At 40.2% G+C, this 24,732-nt stretch overlaps 1 protein-coding gene across 5 annotated transcripts in view; it reads left to right on the top strand.

Moving 5' to 3' along the window:
- LOC135524048 (tyrosine-protein phosphatase non-receptor type 9-like) overlaps nt 1-13,775 on the top strand; it is a 55,406-nt gene extending 41,631 nt beyond the window's left edge. For all 5 annotated transcript variants that reach the window (XM_064951189.1, XM_064951193.1, XM_064951191.1 and 2 more), the window contains 9 exons: nt 2,705-2,810; nt 2,972-3,082; nt 8,461-8,777; nt 9,208-9,295; nt 9,901-9,970; nt 10,784-10,862; nt 11,093-11,243; nt 11,543-11,750; nt 12,175-13,775. In XM_064951189.1, coding sequence (XP_064807261.1) covers nt 2,705-2,810; nt 2,972-3,082; nt 8,461-8,777; nt 9,208-9,295; nt 9,901-9,970; nt 10,784-10,862; nt 11,093-11,243; nt 11,543-11,750; nt 12,175-12,365 — 1,321 coding nt within the window. In that variant the 3' untranslated portion in view covers nt 12,366-13,775. The remainder of the gene's footprint in view (nt 1-2,704; nt 2,811-2,971; nt 3,083-8,460; nt 8,778-9,207; nt 9,296-9,900; nt 9,971-10,783; nt 10,863-11,092; nt 11,244-11,542; nt 11,751-12,174) is intronic.
- The last annotated feature ends 10,957 nt before the right edge of the window (nt 13,776-24,732 follow it).

Here is a 24,732-nt window from a genome sequence, read left to right as displayed (position 1 = left end):
TGCCTGAAGAAGCTGGCCTTAGCTTTCCTGACTGACTGCGTGTATTGGTTCCTGACTTCCCTGAACAGTTGCATATCGCGGGGACTATTCGATGCTATTGCAGTCCGCCACAGGATGTTTTTGTGCTGGTCGTGGGCAGTCAGGTCTGGAGTGAACCAAGGGCTATATCTGTTCTTAGTTCTGCATTTTTTGAACGGAGCATGCTTATCTAAAATGGTGAGGTAGTTACTTTTAAAGAATGATCAGGCATCCTCAACTGACGGGATGAGGTCAATGTCCTTCCAGGATACCCGGGCCAGGTCGATTAGAAAGTGGTCTATGGAGCGTTTGACAGTGATGAGGGGTGGTCGTTTGACTGCGGCTCCGTAGCGGATACAGACAATGAGGCAGTGATCGCTGAGATCCTGGTTGAAGACGGCGGAGGTGTATTTGGAGGGCCAGTGGGTCAGGATGACGTCTATGAGGGTGCCCTTGTTTACAGATTTAGGGTTGTATCTGGTGGGTTCCTTGATGATTTGTGTGAGATTGAGGGCATCTAGCTTAGATTGTAGGACTGCCGGGGTGTTAAGCATATCCCAGTTTAGGTCACCTAACAGAACAAACTCTGAAGCTAGATTGGGGGCGATCAATTCACAAATAGTGTCCAGGGCACAGCTGGGAGCTGAGGGTGGTCGGTAGCAGGCGGCAACAGTGAGAGACTTATTTCTGGAGAGAGTAATTTTTAAGATTAGTAGTTCGAACTGTTTGGGTATGGACCTGGAAAGTATGACATTACTTTGCAGGCTATCTCTGCAGTAGACTGCAACTCCTCCCCCTTTGGCAGTTCTATCTTGACGGAAAATGTTATAGTTGGGTATGGAAATCTCAACATTTTTGGTGGCCTTCCTGAGCCAGGATTCAGACACGGCAGATGATGGGGCCGACAGATGAAATATAGGTACTCCTATATGCTTAATTTAGAGTTATTAAAGTAACATTAGTTGTTCTACAAATGTTTGATTATATGTTTTGCTTTTTAATACATTGTAAGACTGCATGATGAGATTCTAATGAGCTTGAAAGGCATGAGCTCTGCTTTGGTTTTTTTGCGCAGGCTGTACACACTCCAATAGTCTCCCTTTCATTCACAATTTGACAAGCACTTGATAATTCCTCACATTTCAGGACAGTATCCCCTTTGTGGCTGTAATGCACTCTATAAAGAGCCATGACTTTTGCGTCTCGGAGTGCTGCGTTGTGCCCTTCTCCCTGAGTGTGCTGCACAATCGGAAACCCTCTCACTCACATGGCTCTCTGTCACTTGATCTGGTCTTTCTCACAGGCTACAAATGAAGAGACACATCTGGGTTGCAACTGCGTGCATCCTTATCCAATTCCGAGCGGCATATTGGAAGAACTGTCCACATTTACTTTGACAGCCAACAAGATGAGTAGGTCTAACGAACAGCAAAAGCAATAGCTTATGTCAATCTACTATCCCCCACAGTACAAACATTCTGTGTGAGAAATAAATATTCCAAACATAGTCTGGGATAGTTGTGGGATGCGATAGATCCCAAATGAAGACAACCACTAGCATCAAAACACTTTTTTTATGCAATGAGACTGACGCAACAGATCAGAATGTTTAGCTTAAACTATTAGGCTATTTCTTCACATTTATAAGCGCAGCAATGCGCACATGGTAGTAGGCTATAAGCTTGAATGTTCCATTAGTGGAAAGCATCATTATCAAAAGTGATCGCAAATGCATGTAATGCTTTATTATAAAGGTACCCATTGTAAAGTGGATTAATGTGCTAAATTAAGTTATTTGGCCACTTTAGTTGTGATTAAGCTTTATTAAAACATATAGCACTATGGGCTAGGCAACATGAGGTGTCACCCTTCAGACTTTTCTTGATTTAATATTGTCTACATATACTACATGTGTGACATTTGTTTAGATTTAGAATGGACCATTATCATGCACCTGTATCGAAACAGGGGGAGCAGGAAATAATACATGTCATCTATGCACTTAAATAGCGAATGGAGTACGCTTTTCACCGTGGTTTATTTTCATGCCAGCCGGGTAGGCTATACTCCTGTTGTAAATATAAGCAATGTGCTTATTATTAGGAAAGTTGAGAAATAAATATAGTAGGCCTAGCCTATAGAAAGATGGGATCCTCCTCTTTTTATGAGCGGCCATCACTCTTTCTCCCGCAATCGCACAGAAATGTTGTGCAACATGAGCTCATGTGCTCTCATGTAGTATTTGATTCGATTTTCGAATACATTTGCATTGATGTCAAATTGATAAGAGGGACAATAGAGTGCTTGGAGAAGCCTAAAAACTGTGATTAAACGGTCATGTGTAATTTGACTGCCTTCATGACTCGTGACCGCAGGTGTGGTGGTAATACGGTCTCCGCAACAGCACTAGTTACTACATGATTCCATATGTGTTATTTCATAGTTTTGATGTCTTCACTATTATTCTACAATGTCGAAAATAGTACAAATAAAGATAAACCCTTGAATGAGTAGGTGTGTCTACTTTTGCCTGGTACTGTTAATACAGTTTTAGTATAACATAAGCTTTGAGAGGTTTATGCCTTGATATTTAATAGTTTTGCCCCTCCAAACTCCTATTCATTCTATAAATACACCCATTTAATGTTCATAAAAAGTGTTAAACATTTTCTCTCTCTCCCCACAGCTTTGAAACTCAAAGAAATGGCCTGGTGTTCATTTATGACATGGCGGGCTCCAACTATACCAACTTTGAGCTGGACCTCAGCAAGAAGATTCTCAACTTACTCAAGGTTAGAAAGTACTGAAGCAGCATATTGTAGTATTTTATTTCTGTTCACCAGGCTAATATGTTGACTGATGACAGACAAATGTACACTCCATGTGTATGAATGAGAGGCCAGGATTGCGAAATGGTGTTCCAAAACTGCAGGTCTGCTCTGTTCTACACCAGGGGGCTTTTCCTGCCAGGCTGAAGAAGGTGTTGATAGTGGGCGCCCCTGTCTGGTTCCGCGTGCCCTACAACCTGCTGAGCTTGCTGCTTAAGGAGAAACTCAGGGAGAGGGTGAGTGCAATGGTACTATTCTCACTATGGGTAGAATTGTATCTTCAAAAACAAGCACTAATTCCAACTATAGGGAACTGTCAAGAATGTGACTGTAGTAATGATCATTTAGCTGACACTTCCATCCAAACCGACTTAATCAATGCATTTTGAAAGTTTTCAGACTCCTTAACATTTTCCACGTTACGTTACAGCCTAAACTCAATCTACACACAATACCCCATAATGACAAAGCAAAAACATGTTGTTATTCAGACCCTTGAGACTTGAAATTGAGCTCTGATTCATCCTGTTTCCATTGTTAATTCTTGATGTTTGTACAACTTGATTGGAGTCCACCTGTGGTGGACATTATTTGGAAAGGAACACACCTGTCTATATAAGGTCACACAGTTGACAATGCATGTCAGGACAAAGCCAAGCCATGACGTTGAAGGAATTGTCAGTAGAGCTCTGAGACGGGATTGTGTCGGGGCACAGATCTGGGGAAGAATACCAAAAAATGTCTGCAGCATTGAAGGTTTCCAAGAACACGGTGGCCTCCATCATTCGTAAATGGAAGAAGTTTGGAACCACCAAGACTGGCCACCTGGCTAAGGTGAGCAATCGGGGGAGAAGGGCCTTGGTCAGAGAGGTGACCAAGAACCCGATCCAGAGTTCCTCTGTGGAGAAGGGATAACCTTCCAGAAGGAAAGTCTCTGCCTGCATTCCACAAATCAGGCCTTCGTGGTAGTGGCCAGATGAAAGCCACTCCTCAGTAAAAGGCACATGACAGCCTGCTTTGAGTTTGCCAAAATGCACCTAAAGACTCTCAGACAATGAGAAACAACATTCTCTGGTCTGATGAAAGCAAGATTGAAATCTTTGGCCAAGTGTCACACCTGGAGGAAACCTGGCACCATCCCTACGGTGAAGCATGGTGGTGGCAGCATCATGCTGTGGGGATGTTTTTCAGCAGCAGGGACTGGGAGACTAGTCGGGGTAGAGTGAAAGATGAACGGAACAAAGTACAGAGATATCCTTGATGAAAACGTGCTCCAGAGCGCTCAGGACCTCCTACTGGGGTGAAGGTTCGCCTTCCAACAGGTCAACGATCCTAAGCACACGGCCAAGACAAGGCAGGAATGGGTTCGGGACAAGTCTCTGAATGACCTTGAGTAGCCCATCTAGAGCCAGGATTTGATCCCGATCATACCCAAGAAGACTGAAGGCTGTAATCGCTGCCAAAGGTGTTTCAAAGTTAAGGGTCTGAATACTTGTGTAAATGTGATATTTCAGTTTTTTATTTATAATACATTTGCAAAAATGTCTAAAAACCTGTTTTTGATTTGTCATTATGGGCTATTGTGTGTAGATTGAGGGAAAACAACTATTTAACCAATTTTAGAATAAAGCTGTAACGAAATGTGGAAAAAAGTCGAGGGGTCTGAATACTTTCCGAATGCACTGTATGTGGCCCATGTAGGAATAAAGTCACCTCCTTGGTGTTTCTTGCACCAAGCAATTTAGCCATCGAGACAATGTTTTCTTCTGATGCAGCATGATAGAGACATGTTCTGGCATGGTGCAGAAGTAGGACCTCACAATGTAGAGCCAAACATGCCCCTATATCTCTCAGACATTGCTTCAGTAACCCCCTGTCCTAGTTTGGGAACATCAACAATATTAGAAGCAGATAAACACTCCTGGGACCTGGGGATGCTCCCTTCCAGTGAATAACACCTGACATTGGAGGGTGAACCGCCGTCCAGTCTTGCAATGTAATTGATACACAAGGCACTTCAGATGATTTTTATTTTTAATCCCAACCTCCGTCCCCATAGGAGGCCTTTTGCCTTTTAGTAGGCCGTCATTGTAAATAAGAATTTGTTCTTAACTGACTTGCCTAGTTAAACAAATAAATGATTGATGGATGCAAGGTGTTTCCACTGTGACCTTTACTCAGGAACTAACTCCTCCCAGGGAAAGCGAACGTTTGGGATCATAAATCACATCGGCTGTGTTTGAAATCGCACCCTATACCCCTACAGTGGAGTGTAAAATGATTGACACCATTGATAAAGATGAGAAATAATGACTGTATAAAATAAATACTGCTCCAGAAAATTGTGAAATTAATCTTTAATACTATTACAATTGCTCAGAAAGAGATTTTTTTTTAACAAGTAATACTTTTTTTTCTCAAAAAGGTAGGGGTCAAAATTATTAACCCCCTTAAAGATTCCTAGTATGCAATGACTACATCAAGCGTGTGACTATAAACTTGTTGGATGAATTTTGCAGCTCGTTTTGGTTGTTTCAGATTATTTTGTGCCATTTTGGAGTCACATTTATTGTAAATAAGAATAGAATATGTTTCTAAACACTTCTACATTAATGTGGATGCTACCATGATTACGGATAATCCTGTATAATGATGAGTGAGAAAGTTACTGTGGGTCAAAGATCATATCCCCAAGACATGCTAACCACCCCTGTTATTGGTAATGGTTAACATGTCTTGTGGTTATGATCTTTGACCCTCTAACTTTCTCACTCACCATTATTCACTCGACACAATACATTATTTACCATACATTTCTATTGGGCACAAAATAATCTGAATCACAACCAAAACAAACTGCAAATGCATCCAACATGTTTGTAGTCAGTCACAAGGAGGGTTGCACATTTTGGGGAATATTCAGGAGGTGGAAACATATGGAAATATGCAAATTATTATTAATACCATTTAAATGTAATGTTTTTTGCATTGGATATATTTACCATATCATATGGAGACAGAAACTTAAACCTTTTACCTTGTCATAAGTAGACATAATTGCAAATTATTAAATCCTTCCAATAGGAAAAAAACAAAACAATTTAATTATGAATTGAACTTTAATTAAATGAGTTGAATTCACTGAACAACAAAAGAAAGGGAATATTGAATGATCCCCAATGATCCATCGCATCTACCAAAAACATTTAACATAAATCTGTAAAATGATAGTCCAGAAACTAAAGCTTTGGTTGTCTTCCTCTCAGGCTTCCATGTCTTCTCCCTGGACCTCCTCAATGTCCACCTCTTGAACATCAGACTGAGGCCTCGTCTTTACTGTCACTTTCCAACCTTGTTGAGGATGGCTCGTTGTCAGGCTCAAAAAGCCTAAACTTTTTCCAGACTGCCAAGAACCTTGCCCTCGTGCAGGCCAAGGTGGTGAGACACTGTAGTGATGACACCATATGCCTTGTTGATCTATGCACCAGACAGGATGCTCTTGCCTGCATACTTGGGGTCCAACATGTGCTCTGCGGCGTGTATGGGCTTCAGGCAGAAGTCTTTGCGCTTTTTGATGTTTTTCAGAACTGTAGTTTCCTGTGCTTGGAGCAACAGTGAAGTGGGCAGGGCAGTACAGATTTCTTCTCTTATATCTGCGAGCCGAGTCTGAACATCCGATAGGATGGCATTGTCTCCCTCAATCTGTGCAATGGCTACTGCTATAGGTTTCAGGAGTTTCAGGCTGCTTACTACTCTCTCCTAAAATACATCATCCAGGAGGATCCTCTTGATGGCGATGTCTGATTCATCATTTTCACCTCGAATAGAGGGACTTCTGTCAAAGGTTGATTGTTGTGAGCGCTGAGGGAACTTTATGCTCTTGGCCAGATGATTATCTATCTTTGTTGCATTCTTCACACATGATTTGGCACAGTATTTGCACACTGCTTTTCCTTCTACATTAGCTGCAGTGAAATATCTCCACACATAAAATAGTGCCTGTTGCATTTTCATGTAAAGATGAGAAAAAAAGGAGTAAAAAAACTACAAATACAATTTCATGTACAGTTAAATAGTTAAGCAGTTCGATTAAACAACTCCTTTTGTAAGATAAATGTTTTAAAATTAAACATTTATGGAAACAGGTGAATTAACACTCCTCAGTTAGCAGGCTCAAGCAAGCTAAAACCCACATGGTAGCAAAAATATACAAGTTAGAAATTATTGAAACACAGTTTGCTGTAGGCTACTATTTACTAGTTAACAAAAAATGTATGTCAAATAAAATATATTCACCCCACCCGGTATTGTAATCAAAACTTACCAGAAAGCCTGTAGTCCTTGGCTCAGACAGTCTAGTAGTGTGGGCTCAATAGCATCTCATTAGTGTGCAAGATCTTGAGAATCAGCTGTACATGTGATGGAAGAATGCACTGTGCATGCAGAGAGTTGCAATTCCATTTAATTTGGGATAGTTTAACCAAAATATGCCACAAGACCTAGAATTGCCTTTGGTATTCCACAAAAAAAGATTCACTGTTATAAGCTAACTTTTGGTGAATTTAAGCAAAATTCCCGTGTTTAACTTCCCATGGAAAGTTTCTGGAAAAATTACGGAAATTTACCGGAAAATTTCCGACCCTTTGCAGCTCTAGTCACTAGTTCGATGTAGTCATTGCGTGCTAGGAAAATGGGACCAAATACTTAACTTGACTACTTTATCTATAAGAATATTCAGGGGTGTCAATCATTTTGACCCCTATCTTTTTGAGAGAAAAAAGTATTACTTGTTTAACAAAATCTTTCTCTGAGCAATTGTAAGAATATAAAATTTTGCTCAGAATTAGAATTACTTATTTTATACAGTCACTATTGCTCATCTTTATCAAGGGTGTACATCATTTCGATCCACACTCTACCCCTATGGGCCCTGGTCAAAAGTAGTTCACAACATAGGGAATAATGTGCCATTTATACTCAGCCCACGTCACTGTTGATTTCACAAAAAAATAGTAGATGTAACAGATCGTGCATGTGGCTCTGATGGACTTGCATCTCTTAAAGCAGATTAGTTAAGAAGGCAGTAGGACAGTGATTTTTTTTTTACAAAGTTTATTTAGTCATTAATGATCTTGTTTAACTATGACTTTTTTATGAACTTGAGGAGGTCAAGAGATTGTGGTGATAACACCAAGCATTCAATCACATTATTCATTGGTGATATGACGTTTGTAAAATGGCTCTAATAATGCAATATCAAATCGGAATCCATTTATTGAACAGGGCAGGGAGCATTATTGAAAAGCACACTATTTGATTCCTTGACGTTGATTCATTGACTGTCCCAGTGATTCATTGAATTGGAATGAAATCAGCCTAAACCCCTATTAATGCATGTAATCCATTTTAGGACATCCTCAATTCTTAGTCAAAACTGAAACCTACAGCTTACAAATCAGGATGTCCTAAAAAGGATTCTATACTTTTGACATGTGGTCCAGTTTTAATATATATATATATTTTTTTAAACGGAGCAAGGACTTAAGATCAGATGTTATCACTTGACTTTCAAGTTGAAGCCCTCCTACTCTCCAACCTCCTTCTCCTCTCCCAGGTCCAGATGGTCAAAATGTCCGACCTCCGCCAACACCTCCCCCGGGATTGTCTCCCAGAGCACCTGGGGGGGCTGCTGCCCCTGGATGCCCACGGCTGGAACGAGCAGCTCCTGGCTGGGCAGAAAGGCCGTGTGGACCTAGTTGACGAGCTGGTCGGCATCCCACTGGCGGACTCGTCAGTCCACACCCCCGGGCTGGAGGCCATGTGCCTGCAGGAGTTCATGGCCCACCTGGGCAGGCTCCAGCGCTCTGGCATTCACCTGGAGTACGTGGAAATCCGCAAGGAGCAACCGCCAGGGACCTTCCACTGTGCCCTGTGAGTAGATGAGTACAATCACTTTTAAAGGGTTTGCTTTGTGTTGATCTACATTTCCTGGCATTTGAGCTGCATAGGGAGAAGCCTAGAGAGTTCGGGTCCTGTATTCACAAGGTGTCTCAGAGTAGAAGCTGATCAGAGCTTTTCTTGGATCAGAACCCTCCTATCGATTTATAATCTCATTCTTTATTGTCTAAATGGCTAAACTGATCATATACCAGCAATCCTACTCTGGCCCTTTGTGAATACAGGCCCCCCAGCCCTCACTGGGTTGAAAAGGATGAGACTTTGGGTTTGTCCATTAAACTACCAAGGAAAGCATCAAACTGGGTGGCAAAACTTTGCATCAGTCCCTTGGAGCAGTAACTTGATACTGATTCATGATATTCTTAAATTACCAATGGTTGATTATGTCTGTCAATCTCTCCAGTACTGCATACAACCAGGAGAGGAATCGCTATGGGGATGTCCTGTGTCTTGACCAAACAAGAGTTTGTCTGAAAACTAGACAAAACGAGGTGTGTACATCTCAAAAGTCATATGACAATGTCATCATGCAGTTAAAGTGTACAGTATCATAACATACGAGATATCAGTAACACTTTCTAGGAACCACATGTGCATATAGTGGCTTTTATCAAGCACAATGTGCATTAGAAGACTTGCTGTCACCATTCACAACAGCATAATATGGCTCCATACAGTATTTGTAAATGCACATATACCTGAACTTTACACGTGGTTCCTAGAACTTGAACTATTAATTCTATATTTTTTGAATATTCATCTTGAATAGGCTTTTAAGAGGACAAAAAAAAACCACAAAAGAACTGCGCAATATTGCCATATGCTCTCTTTCAGCCTCATAGAATGTCAAAGGACATCTTTGGTTCATGTGTTTGTGAGAAAGCCTCTACTTTTACACTCAGCAGTCTCACCAAAGGTCTCTGATAAACAGCTTAATACCGCCTTGATAATAGCCCCCTCTTTTTATTTGCTCAATTTATTTGGCATTCATCCAACAAGGCTCTATAGTGTTATCTGGATTGCTACTGTACAGCTCTGATGTTATAGGACCCCTATTCTCTCAGTCGCTGTGACAAAGGCATGTTTGCTCCCTCAGAGATCGGACTACATCAACGCCAGCTTCATGGATGGCTACAAACAGAAGAATGCGTACATCGGTACTCAAGGTACAACGATGGCCGTCTATGATATTACATCTGCTAGTTTCACCATCAGAGACTTTTGCACTAGTAATTTTGATGGGATTTATTTGTAAGAGGTTCCTTTCTCAAACTATTGGTATTTTGGTAACACTAAAGTCGACAGGTATAATGCATTATGGTGTGCTTGATGAATTGAAAGACTGCACACGGTGTACAAAACATTAGGAACACCTTCCTAATATTGAGTTGCACACCCCTTTTGCCCTCAGAACATCCTCAATTTGTAGGGGCATGGACTATACAAGGTGTCGAAAGCGTTCCACAGGGATGCTGGCCCATGTTGACCTCAATGCTTCTCACAGTTGTGTCAAGTTGGTTGATGTCCTTTGGGTGGTGGACCATTCTTGATACACACAGGAAACTGTTGAGTGTGAAAAATCCAGCACTGTTGCAGTTTTTGACTCACACAAACCGGTACGCCTGGCACCTACTACCATACTCCGTTCAAAGGCACTTAAATATTTTGTCTTGCCCATTCACCCTCTGAATGACACATACACAATCTATGTTTCAATTGTTTCAAGGCTTAAAAATCCTTCTTTAACCTTTTTTCTCCTTTTCATCTGTACTGATTGAAATGGATTTAACAAGTGACATCAATAAAGGACCATAGCTTTCAGCTGGATTCACCTGATCAGTATATGTCTTTATGTTTTGTACAATCAGTTTTGAGTTGGTTGAAAATTTTATACATAAAGACCTCAACATTTTGTAAGTGTGTATGAGCCTTGATGTAACAAGTAGATAATTCCCTTCATTCTACTCTACTGTCCATAGGACCACTGGAGAAAACTTATGGTGATTTTTGGAGAATGGTCTGGGAGCAAAATGTGCTAGTCATTGTCATGACAACAAGGTAGTTACTTTTCTTACAGCATTCCTTTACCCAGTGGGAGTTGAAATTATAGCAAGTCTTTGTCATGGCATGAAGTGGAGGATTGTTGTTAAATGATTCACTGACGTTTGGAAATGCTGATATGTGGTGACTGTTGTCAACCAGACCCATATATGTTACAATAGGGCACTTCTTGAAGTATAGAGAGATTGTCATTACCCTCCTAGAGATAATAAAGCTGTGTGTTGCAGGACGAACGAGGGCGGTCGGAAGAAATGTGGTCAGTACTGGCCTCTGGAGGAAGGTGGACAGGAGGTGTACAGTCACATGGCTGTGGTCAACCAGAGAGTGGACAACCACTCCCACTACAGCCAGACCACCCTGGAGCTGTACAACATGGAGGTACAGTAGCTAGCTACAGGTCTAAAGTGACCTCTGCTCCCTTTACACAAGGAATAACACATTTCCTATTGCTGATTTATTGTTTTTAAGGATGAAAATCTGAGATTATCTGTAGCACAGGCTAGCTGCATAGGGATGGCTGTTCACCTTAGCTGGAACAATTTTCACTGTGCAACACTACCTTAGTGTTGGTGTTGGCCAACATCAAAACTTCCAACACGTTAGAACTCATGCATATCAGTGATTGTTTACCACAATTTAACACTATTATCATGGTGTGTCTATCCCTTCCCTACCAGAATTGTGAGCAAAAGCAGGTGACCCACTTCCAATACCTGAGCTGGCCTGACTATGGCGTCCCCACTTCGGCCTTGACGCTCATCGACTTCCTGGGGGCCGTCAAGAGGCAGCAGAGACTTGCGGTGAAGGGCATGGGACCCCGGTGGAGAGGCCACCCCCTGGGACCCCCCATGGTGGTTCACTGCAGTGCGGGCATAGGCAGAACAGGTGAACTATTCATTCTCACTGATGACCACCACTCATTTAGTATATGCGTATCAGACTTTACTCCAGTCCTTGAGACCAAAATAAAGACACACAAAATATATTATTTAGGCTCTGTATTTTGCACAATCATGTGACATGGCAAGATTTTATCCTGTATTTTAAGCCTTATCCAGAAATGAGAATTACACCAAAGAGGAAAGCAATTGTCTGAGGATGCAGCTGGACCATCTGCTGGGACAGTTTGAGGAAAAAGCTATAAAGGTTAAAAATCCAGGCATGTCACATGATTCCACAAACCACAGGGCCCTAATAAGACAATACTTATAACAAGTAAGTTCATTCCCCCCAGATCACCTCAGTAACATGTAATGCACACAATTAAATAAAATCTCTATGTTGTGAAACCCACCTTCCTTCTTCCCAGGTACCTTCTGTGCCCTGGACATTTGTCTGTCCCAGTTGCAGGACATGGGGACACTCAATGTGTGTCAGACGGTGCGGTGGATGAGAACGCAGAGGGCCTTCACGATCCAGACCCCCGACCAGTACTACTTCTGCCACAACGCCATCCTGGAGCATGCTCAAAGACAGGGCCTGCTCTCAGCCAGTCAGTGATGCCAAGGGGGTCGCCTTGTAGTTCTCGCAGCCAATCAGTGATGCCCTGAGTGTTGTTCTCGCAGGCAATCTGTAAATCCAGCTGACACTTTGTAGCCAATCAGCATGTCTGCTTCTAGGGATTACCATCACTTATTCTACCCGTTAAGAGGCCTCTAAGACAGACTCATTCTTCCTGACTCTCTCACATTTTAACGACTAGTAAGACTGATTTGTAGTATCTCAAGAAGTCACGGTTCAAGTTGTTGTTTTCTATGAATGGACCACCATTTATTTGTTTTGGTAGTTTGGGCAATGTAAAATCCCATGTCCTACCAAATAGAAATCGTTTAGCTACATTCAAGTCTACTTTCCTATATTATTAGTTCTATGTCCTCACTGAAATCTGTATTTTTATTTTGTCAATAATATCCACATAGGGACGGTGAGCCAATCTTGCATTGTTCTTGGAAAACTCAAGAGGAACATTTCGTCTTGACTTAAACTTCTCCTGGAGCTGATTCATTCGGATGGCTACTTGTAGAAGTTGTCCTGATATGTATGCAGACTTCTCATCTTGCCCTACTTCCAATCCAAGCCTCAACCACGATAAAATGCATAGATTACCTTAAGTTCAACTTAAAGTAATGCTACACCTTAAAGAAATTTCGAGCTGCTGATAATGTTGCCATTTCAATGCATTTCCTGCAGATTGAAGAATTAAGGGCTGCCCTCACAACAGACTTCATTAAGTTATTCACATTGGCTGTTCAAATTTGTTGTGAAAGCCTTGTGATCATGACATTAAATGTTTGGTCACCGCAATAGTATGCTTCAGTGAGACTCTGTCATGTACTTCTGTTGAGCCGCCAATGCTGCGATGAACATGATGTAGGAAGGCCATAACCATGCTTCCGCCTTAAGACCCCAGTAATGTGCAATATACTTTTAAACACAGCCATGTTGAAGCACTTTGAAATGGCTCTTCCCATCGTGCTTTAGGATATTGCAGTTTTTGTGGTGGTATAGTGCATTTAAGGTCAAATTGCAATTATGGGAGGTTCTAAACATGTGATATAGGCATAACTTGATTGTTACTGTTGATTGGACCTTTGACTTTCAGGCTTGTCTGATAGTTCAATGGACACTTATAGAGGACTACATGTAGAATATTACCGTTCCCATTGCTGAACAGTGTGTGTGCATCATATTACATGATATCTTGTTGGATGAAAGAATTTGTTCTTTGCTACTGAATTCATATTGAATTTGCTTGTAGTGAAGCCTGCCATCCTCGTACACTCTTACTGATTTTAGAATGATTACTTTCAAAGAAGGACAGTGTGACCAATTGTATTCTATTGTATTAAACAACTTTTTCTTACAGGTATTCAGACTTTAAAAGTACACATTAAAATTGCATTATATTTGCTCTGTTACTATTAGGTAGTATGATTGAGGACAATTGAATCAGATGTTGCTGTATGAAAAAACATTTGTCTACACATGTACATTTCAAATGCCAATTATGTTTTCCAACCAAAGGAGATTGGGATATGTTCAATAACATTTCAAAGGAAGACCAAATGTGTATTCAGCACATTAAATGCTAAATGTTCATTCCTAATGAATTGTGTGTGCTTTTGTCATATTTTAGTCTGGTTTGTGTCTAGACAAATCCTCTTTCTGAAAAATCTTGAGTTTAAATGCCCAGTGCGGTCAAACGTGAATTCCTGTGTTATATATATATATATATATATATATACACATTTCAAGTCGGAAGTTTACATACACCTTAGCCGAATACAGGACCAAGTTTACGAAATCCTGCCATATACAACAGAGTTCTCCCTCCCCATATTGACTGATACCATTCAATAATTTAAAAAAAGACAATACAAGTAAAAGTTGTCTAGTAACATTTGAAGGCAGAGTCCAGGTCCCTCCATTCAGAAACATTAGTATCAAGCCCATCTGTCTGGACTTCATCTTGCAAGTCTCCATGTGCTGGCTCCATACATATTTATGTTCTATTACCAATGGCAGTTAGTACTTGTTTGTGTCAGATATTACCTATCCTACGTTGAAATTTGAACAGGCTTATAAACCCTACCCAATTACGGTTTCCACATAACGAGGCTGCCATCTGGCAAAAGCATCTCCAGTCCATCCTGTAGAAATCGGCAGTTAATCAGTGGAACATGGAATGAAAAGGGTGTTGCCACTACTGGACATTTGTGCTGTACCATATACTATGTTGAAGTTTGAACAAGTCAGACTAAACCTACCTAATGCTCTTCTCCCCATCGACGACCGCTGGTGAGCAGGCAAGATGTGATGCTGAAAGTGAGATCTTTGCCAGAGCCACATTGATGGGCATAGCAGTGTCGATCAGCTCCTGGCCCATAATCAAAGATACTGGTTGGTCACACACAAACACACACAGCACTGATTACATTATCAATGGTGGTTACGATTGGCCTGGTGGAACCAACTTGAATGCTTTGTTCACCTTTCTAATTAAAATGTGAAGTGAAATAGAATGGTGAACACAGCGATCAGGCTGGTTCCAGCAGGCTAGGTTATGCACTGGACATTATATGCATCTTAAGAGTAGAAAATAAGAAGCAAATAATGTCTACATAAAGTTTGTTTCACAATTGGGTTATAAAATGTATCAAAAAGTAATTTGTACAAATCGTTGTCTTAATGCATGGAAGGAATAATTTGACCACGAGAACGGTGTGAACGTCAAAACCCCTCTAACCAGCTGAAGATGAGCAACAAAGGCGTTCAATCCAGCCCTGCCCGCACCACTTCTACCAAGAGACCTGAGTCCGAGCCAGCCACCGTTGTACAGCATCCAGTCAAAGCTATCAACTGCTTTTCTCTCATGCCTTTTCTCTCAGGAGGGTGACAGGAGTACACGTGGAGTAAGCATGGAGAGAGATCTGTTCCAAAACGTCTCATGTAACTGGTGTGCTGGTTGGCAAGGGTGAGACATTTGAAATTGGGACATGATCATGGGCCATCCTCTTGAACTATGAAGCTATCTGGAGAAAATAATGAAGAGACGGGGGGGGGGTTATAATCATGATAAGAAAGTGAATACTATAATTATGGAAAATTATGCTGTGTGATACATTCTGCCAGTGTTGATGTGCAAAGTTGAGGGTTTGTAACTTTGAGTACTAGGACCAATGTGAATCACTGAAGCATTGTTATTCTAAGTTTGGGTTGGATAATTAATTGGGTTTTGATTTGGAAACTTAAAGATTTTTGAAAACTGACTCAATTGATTTGAGTATGTTCTTGGTATGTTAATAACTATATGAATGAAGTAATTCATGTATGGATTGATTGTTTTGACTGATGTTATGCTAATTGTGACATGGGTAAAGAAGTTGTGTGCTAAAGATTTTGACACTATTCTCAGCATGCCCTGGTGAATGGAGAGGGTGAACTCTCATCCTGAGAGTGAACCTGATCCATTACCAAATTACATTTTCAAAATTTCAACCATGCTGACCCTTATTATTGTGCCAGTGTGATGATTGTCCTGTGTGTTGTAATGAAGCTCGCGCGCTATGTGACAAACAGATGATTGTCGTATTTGTGCTATATTCCCTTGTGAACCAAAATAATTGATTGTAATGTTTGTGTTGGAGGTTTTACCCCCAAAGGGGGTATGCTTTGATATCTGTACATTACAATTCTACCTGATATTACAAAAGTAGAATGATGTGAATCACACTGCTGCTCTCTCATTTAGCTATTTGTGCCTTACGGATTGTGGTTGTTGTGGATGGCTGTTCACAAATCTAAATGTGTATTTGAACCCAATAATGGTTGAATTCAAGAAGTTTAACCTCTCTGAGATATTCGGGACGCAAGGCGCCAAATTCAAAACAACAGAAATCTCATAATTAAAATTCCTCAAACATACAAGTATTTTACACCATTTTATACTTGTTGTAAATCCAGCCACAGTGTCCGATTTCAAAAAGGCTTTACGTCGAAATCACACCAAACGATTATGTCAGGTCAGTACCTAGTTATAGAAAAACAGCCATTTTCCCAGCCAAAGAGAGGAGTCACAAAAAGCAAAAAGAGATAAAAATAATCATTAACCTTTGATGATCTTCATCAGATGACAGTCATAGGACTGCTTCATGGTTCACAATACAAGTATGTTTAGTTCGATAACGTTCATATTTATATCCAAAAACTCAGTTTACATTGGCGCGTTATGTTCAGTAGTTCTAAAACATCCTGTGATTTTGCAGAGCCACATTAATTTACAGAAATATTCATAATAAACATTGATAAAAGATACAACTATTATGCATGGAATTATAGATACACTTCTCCTTAATGCAACCGCTGTGTCAGATTTCAAAAAAGCTTTACGGAAAAAGCACACCATGCAATAATCTGAGTACAGCGCAGAGACAACAAAACAAGCCATACAGATATCCGCCATGTTGTGGAGTCAACAGAAGCCAGAAATAGCATTATAAATATTCAGTTACCTTTGATGATGTTCATCAGAATGCACTCCCAGGAATCCCAGTTCCACAATAAATGTTTGATTTGTTCGATAAAGTCCATCATTTATGTCCAAATACCTCCTTTTTGTTTGCACGTTTAGCCCAGTAATCCAAATGCTCAATGCATGATCGCTTAGTTCAGACGAAAAGTTATGTTACAGTTCGTAGAAACATGTCAAACGATGTATAGAATCAATCTTTAGGATGTTTTTATCATAAATCTTCAATAATGTTCCAACCGTAGAATTCCTTTTTCTTCAGAAATGCAATGGAACTCAAGCTAACGCGAGTCTCAACTCATGCCACTCTGTCAGACCACTGACTCATTCAGCTCCCATTCCCCCCTCCTTTACAGTAGAAGCATCAAACAAGGTTCTAAAGACTGTTGCCAGTCTATTGGAAGCCGTAGGAAGTGCAATTTGACCCCATAAATACTGTATATTCGACAAAGAGTTGAAAAACTACAAACCTCAGATTTCCAACTTCCTGGTTGGATTTTTTCTCAGGCCTTTGCCTGCCATATGAGTTCTGTTATACTCACAGACATCATTCGAACAGTTTTGGAAACTTCAGAGTGTTTTCTCTCCAAAATCTACTAATAATATGCATATATTAGCAACTGGGCCTGAGTAGCAGGCAGTTTACTCTGGGCACCTTATTCATCCAAGCTACTCAATACTGCCCCCAGCCATAAGAAGTTAATGTTGTAAACGACTATTGTAGCTGGAAACAGTAGATTTTTAATGGAATATCTACAGTTGAAGTCGGAAGGTTACATACACGGAGGTTGGAGTCATTAAAACTCGCTTTTCAACCACTCCACAAATTTCTTGTTAACCTCTCTGGGTTATGTGGGACTAGCATCCCACCTAGCCAAAAGCCAGGGAAAATGAAGAGCGCCAAATTCAAATAAATTACTATAAAAATCAAACTTTCATTAAACATTTGCAAGATAGCAAATTGTGAATCCAGCCAACATGTCAGATTTCAAAACGGCTCTTCGGCGAAAGCAAACGATGCTATTATCTGAGGATAGCACCTCCGTAAACAAAGAGAGAAACCATATTTCAACCCTGCAGGCGCGACACAAAACGTAGAAATAAAAGTATAATTCATGCCTTACCTTTGACAAGCTTCTTTTGTTGGCACTCCAAAATGTCCCATAAACATCACAAATGGTCCTTTTGTTCGATTAATTCCATCGATATATATCCAAAATGTCCATTTATTTGGCACATTTGATCCAGAAAAACACTGGTTCCAACTTTCTCAACGTGACTACAAAATATCTCAAAAGTTACCTGTAAACTTTGCCAAAACATTTCAAACTACTTTTGTAATACAAAAGGTATTTTTTTAACGTAAATAATCAATAAAATTGAAGATGGGATGATCTGTGTTCAATACAGGAAGAAAACAACCAAAGAATGCTTTCTGGTCACGCGCCTCTATCTAACAGTTCACTTCAAGTGACCCTCGTTCAAGATGGCTGTACTTCTTCATTACACAAAGGAATAAGCTCAACCAATTTCTAAAGACTGTTGACATCAAGTGGAAGCGATAGGAACTGGAAGAAGGTCCCTTAGAAATCTGGATTCCCAATGAAAATCATTGAAAAGAGAGTGACCTCTGGGTTTCGCCTGCTAAATAAGTTCTGTTATACTCACAGACATGATTCAAACTGTTTTAGAAACTTCAGAGTGTTTTCTATCCAAATCTACTAATAATATGCATATCTTATCTTCTGGGGATGGGTAGCAGGCAGTTGAATTTGGGCATGCAAATACTGCACCCTGTCACCAAGAGGTTTTTAACAAACTACAGTTTTGGTAAGTCGGTTAGGACATCTACTTTGTACATGACAAGTAATTTGTCCAACAATTGTTTACATACGAATTATTTCACTTATAATTCACAGTATTACAATTCCAGTGGGTCAGACGTTTACATACACTGAGTTGACTGTGCCATTAAAAGGTACCACATTAATCTGTACAAACATAAACGCAAGAATAAACACCATGGCACCACACAGCCCTCGTACCGCTCAGGAAGAAGACGCATTCTGTCTCCTAGAGATAAACGTACTTTGGTGCGAAAAGTGCAAATCAATCCCAGAACAACATCAAAGGACCTCGTGAAGATGCTGGAGGAAACGGGTACAAAAGTATCTATATCCACAGTAAAACAAGTCCTATATCGACATAACCTGAAAGGCTGCTCAGCAAGGAAGAAGCCACTGCTCCAAAACCGCCATAAAAAAGCCAGACTACGGTTTGCAACTGCACACGGGGACACAGATTGTACTTTTTGGAGAAATGTCCTCTGTTCTGATGAATCAAAAATATAACTGTTTGGCCTTTATGACCATCGTTATGTTTGGAGAGAAAAAGGAGAGGCTTGCAAGCCGAAGAACACCATCCCAACCATGAAGCAAGGGGGTGGCAGCATCATGTTGCAGGATTGCTTTGCTGCAGAAGGGATTGGTGCACTTCACAAAATAGATGGCATCATGAGGAAATAAAATGATGTGGATATATTGAAGCGGCATCTCAACACATCAGTCAGGAAGTTAAAGCCTGGTCGCAAATGGGTCTTCCAAATGGACAATGACCCCAAGCATACTTCCAAAATGGCTTAAGGACAACAAAGTCAAGGTATTGGAGTGGCCATCACAAAGCCAAGACCTCATTCCTACAGAAAATGTATGGGCAGAATTTAAAAAGTGTGTGCGAGCAAGGAGGCCTACAAACCTGACTCAGTTATACCAGTTCTGTCAGGAGGAATGGGCCAAAATTCACTCAACTTATTGTGGGAAGCTTGTGGAAGGCTACCCTAAATGTTTGACCCACTCCAGGATGCTGGCCTTCTAGGCAGTTCCTCTGTCCAGTGTCTGTGTTCTTTTGCTCATTTTAATCTTTTCATTGGCTAGTCTGAGATATGGCTTTTCTTTGCAACTCTGCTTAGAAGGCCAGCATCCCGGAGTCGCTTATTTGCTGTTCACATTGAGACTGGTGTTTTGCGGATACTATTTAATGAAGCTGCCAGTTGAGGACTTGTGAGGCTTCTGTTTCTCAAACTAGACACTAATGTACTTTTCCTCTTGCTCAGCTGTGCACCGGGGCCTCCCACTCCTCTTTCTATTCTGGTTAGAGCCCGTTTGCGCTGTTCTGTGAAGGGAGTAGTACACAGCGTTAGAAATCTTCAGCTTCTTGGCAATATCTCGCATGGAATAGCCTTCATTTCTCAGAACAAGAATAGACTAACGAGTTTCAGAAGAAGAAGAAATCTTTGTTTTTTGGCCATTTTGAGCCTGTAATCGAACCCACAAGTTCTGATGCTTCAGATACTCAACTAGTCTAAAGGCCAGTTTTATTGCTTCTTTAAATCATGACAACAGTTTTAAGCTGTGCTAACATAATTGCAAAAATGTTTTTTTAATGATCATTTAGACTTTTACAATTATAAACTTGGATTAGCTAACACAACGTGCCATTGGAACACAGGAGTGATGGTTGCTGATAATGGGCCTCTGTACGCCTATGTAGATATTCCATTAAAAAAATCTGCCGTTTCCAGCTACAATAGTTATTTACAACATTAACAATGTCTACATTGTATTTCTGACCAATTTGATGTTATTTTAATGAAAAAAAGTATTTTTTTTTCAAAAACAAGGATATTTCTAAGTGACCCCAAACTTTTGAACGGTAGTGAATATAAAAGTGAAGGGAATTTTTTAAATATAAGGGTGTGGTGACTGGCCTTATATACTATTCAGGCTACCTGTAATTATGCAATCCTGAAGTATTATGCCTTCTGCTGACCTTATAAAAACATTACAAATGATAACAAATGTGTTTTGATAGATTTTTATCATGATTTGAATGTCTATTTCAGACTCTGTAACATCCATAACGGAGGTTGTAGCAACTATAAAGGTTATTTTTCCTCTCTAAAGTAATCATGGACATTACCATGTTTTCAAAATGATCATTTCGGTGTTCAGCCAAGCCCTTCCTTCCAAATAGCTATCCCAAAAAGCTTGTTCATGTAACATCCATAATGTTTCTTATTTACTTTATTTCTACAACATGCTAGCATGTAGAAGTCCGCTTTCTTGTAATTCTAAAGGGGACACATATATCCAAAGTTTCATTTATATTTTGTTTGTCCATTTTGTGAGATATTAAAGTTGTTATTTTGCATGCAAATGTAGTGTCCACAACATTGGAATCGCCCAGCATCAGTCTACCTGGGGCTGCTGTTGGGCCCGGCTTCCTTTAAGGAAGGCTTGGTTTGATAGGCAGATTATGCTGCCACTGTGGACAGGAGGGGAGTGGGCCTACTGTTTGCAAGTTCAGTCCCACATAATTAATCTGCAAATAACACAGAAAAACAAGTTGATCTACAACACAAAGTAGTCTGGTTATTATGACCAGTTGCACAGATACAAAGGGCACCTTTGATTATAATCTGTAATCCTCTAAATGAAAACTCTAAATGCACTCACTATAAAGGGGGTAACTCTAATTAGCATCCCGTCTATGCTAATTCTGTCAACAACAAAAAAATGTTATTTTCAAAGATACTTACATAAGGCAAGCTGCACTCACAAAAGGCAAAACGCGTTACAGACCAAGCATATGTCTCATGCAGGGTTTGCATTCTGAGATGTTACAATGTAACAAAGAAGGCAATCTCTGGACATCAGACGTTCGAAGTGACCGCGAGAAACCCCTGTCCAATCAATTGTTGTTGAGGGCTGTAGTATCTGGGATCTATATCTGTTTATATTAGTTACTATGCTGTTACTAAGCAGTAATGTATTACGGCAGTGTTACGTTACTACACCTAATAGGAAATGCACATGCGCACTAGGGTGCCGCGAACTGTAGAGCACGAGGAGTTTTGACTAAACGAAAATTAACTGTACTCCCGTCCCCTGCCTGGTCATTTCTCCACAACACAAATATTACAGTGGCGACGAGGTGACTAAACTACATAAACGGACATTGCTTGAAGAGAAGAATGTTGCATGAGTAATGAAACTCAAAATAATTATGTAATATGTCAGTTTTTTTAATTTTCTTTCGCCAGTAGAGAAGGCTAAGCACTGCTAGTATGTACGGTATTCAGAAGCTGCCAAGTAGCAAGATTGGTTAAATTAAAAAAACTGTCATTGAACCCACTGGAATTAGGCGATCTCAGTGGAGAAATATTGTCAAGAAAAAAAACGGAAGAAGGAACGTAACACGATGTGTACATTATTACAAATGAGTGCAGTGAATGAAGTTAGATGAAATTAGATGAAAATGAAGGAATACAAGGAATAAGGAAACTGAACAATTAACTGTGAAAATGGCATCCATTCCATTGGTCGAGTACCAGAGTTTGAGGCTACAAAAGAGGATTTTGATTCCTATTTGGAGCGTTTTGAGCGTTGGCTGGCTGCAAATGAAATCAAAGATGAAAAGAAAGCAGATATATTTCTCAGTGTTTTGGGTCCAACTGAGTATGGATTGCTGAAAGGTCTCATTGAACCAATAAAAGCAGTGGAGTTGAACTATGCAGAACTGACTGAAACTCTTTCAAGGTATTTCAAGCCTAAGCCAATTCTCATTGCAGAACGTTTCAGATTTTACCAATGTCACCAGAGTCAAGGGGAAACCGTGGCTGACTACATCCTTGCTTTAAAAAGGCTGGCAAGTACATGTGAGTTTGCACGATTTCTTGATGATACTCTCCGAGACAAGTTTGTATGTGAACTCACAGGTGAAGCATATCACAGAAGGCTTCTGTCAGAGAAGTACCTGACCTTTAACCTCTTTGAACTCTAGGGGCAGTATTTCATTTTTGTATAAAAAAACGTTCCCGTTTTAAACAAGATATTTTGTCACGAAAAGATGCTCGACTATGCATATAATTGACAGCTTTGGAAAGAAAACACTGACTTTTCCAAAACTGCAAAGATATTATCTGTGAGTGCCACAGAACTGATGCTACAGGTGAAACCAAGATGAAACTTTAAACAGGAAATTAGCAACATTTTTGAAGCGCTGTTTTCCATTGTCTCCTTATATGGCTTTGAATGCGCCAGGAATGAGCCTACAATTTCTGCCGTTTCCCCAAGGTGCATGCAGCATTGTGACGTATTTGTAGGCATATCATTGGAAGATTGACCATAAGAGACCACATTTACCAGGTGTCCGCCCAGTGTCCTGTGTCGAAATTGGTGCGTAAATCTCAGCTGCAAGTATTTTTCCATGTAATTCAGAGAAGAAAGCAGACTTCCACGAACGATATATCAATGAAGAGATATGTGAAAAACACCTTGAGGATTGATTCTAAACAACGTTTGCCATGTTTCAGTCGATATTATGGAGTTAATTTGGAAAAAAGTTTTTGGTGACTGAATTTTTGTTTTCTTTTTTGGTAGCCAAAAGTGATGTACAAAACGGAGCGATTTCTCCTACACAAAGAATCTTTCAGGAAAAACTGAACATTTGCTATCTAACTGAGAGTCTCCTCATTGAAAACATCCGAAGTTCTTCAAAGGTAAATGATTTTATTTGAATGCTTTTCTGGTTTTTGTGAAAATTTTGCCCGCTAAATGCTACGCTAAATGCTACGCTAGCTATCAATACTCTTACACAAATGCTTGTTTTGCTATGGTTGAAAAGCATATTTTGAAAATCTGAGATGACAGTGGTGTTAAGAAAAGGCTAAGCTTGAGAGCTAGCATATTTATTTCATTTCATTTGCGATTTTCATAAATAGTTAACGTTACGTTATGCTAATGAGCTTGAGGCTATAACTGGATACAGGTTTTTTTCGTAGCCAAACGTGAACAAAACGGAGTGATTTGTCCTACACAAATAATATTTTTTGAAAAACTGAACATTTGCTATCTAACTGAGAGTCTCATTGAAAACATCTGAAGTTCTTCAAAGGTAAATGATTTTATTTGAATGCTTTTCTTGTTTTTGTGAAAATGTTGCTGGCTGAATTCTAGGCTTATAGCTATGCTAGCTATCAATACTCTTACACAAATGCTTGTTTAGCTATGGTTGAAAAGCATATTTTGAAAATCTGAGATGACAGTGTTGTTAACAAAAGTCTAAGCTTGAGAGCAAATATATTTATTTCATTTCATTTGCGATTTTCATGAATAGTTAACGTTGCGTTATGCTAATGAGCTTGAGGCTATAAATAGGATCCCGGATCCGGGATTGCTCGTCGCATGAAGTTAAGAAAGCCTGTGATATCGCACTTGGACTCGAGCTTGCCCACAGGGATACTATTGAGCTATCGGGACATGCAGAACGTCAGAAAGGTGTTCACAAGGTCAGTGATGCGCATGGTGAAAAAGGCTCACAAAAGTCACACTTTTCTCAGTCCCGTCCTCAAGGTTACACAAGAACAAAGCAGCCCACATCTCAAAGGTCTAAGCCCAGTTGCTACAGATGTGGGGGAGATAATCATCAGCACAGTGAATGTCGATTCCAAAATGAAAAGTGCCACAATTGTGGAAAGGTTGGACATTTACAGAGAGTGTGTAAAGCCTCGAAACGCACAGCAAGAGCGCACAAAGTGTCAGACGCAGAACAAGAAGAGGAAGGTACAACTGAAACAGTAGTGGAACTGTTCACAGTGTACACAGCTCAACAACAAAAAGATGGAATCTATCTCAACATGTAGTTAGCAGGAAAACCAGTAAAAATGCAGCTGAACACCGGAGTGTCTGTATCTCTGGTTCCAGAGAGACTGTACAAAGAAAAACTGAAAGAGTGGCCTCTTCAGCACGCGTCCATCCGCCTTTGTTCATACACTGGTGA

This window comes from Oncorhynchus masou, chromosome 31 (genome assembly GCF_036934945.1).
Source record: "Oncorhynchus masou masou isolate Uvic2021 chromosome 31, UVic_Omas_1.1, whole genome shotgun sequence".
In the NCBI taxonomy this organism is placed as follows: Eukaryota; Metazoa; Chordata; class Actinopteri; order Salmoniformes; family Salmonidae; genus Oncorhynchus; species Oncorhynchus masou.
The sequence above is the reverse complement of the archived record's forward strand: the minus strand, read 5'-3'. Positions and strand labels throughout refer to the sequence as shown.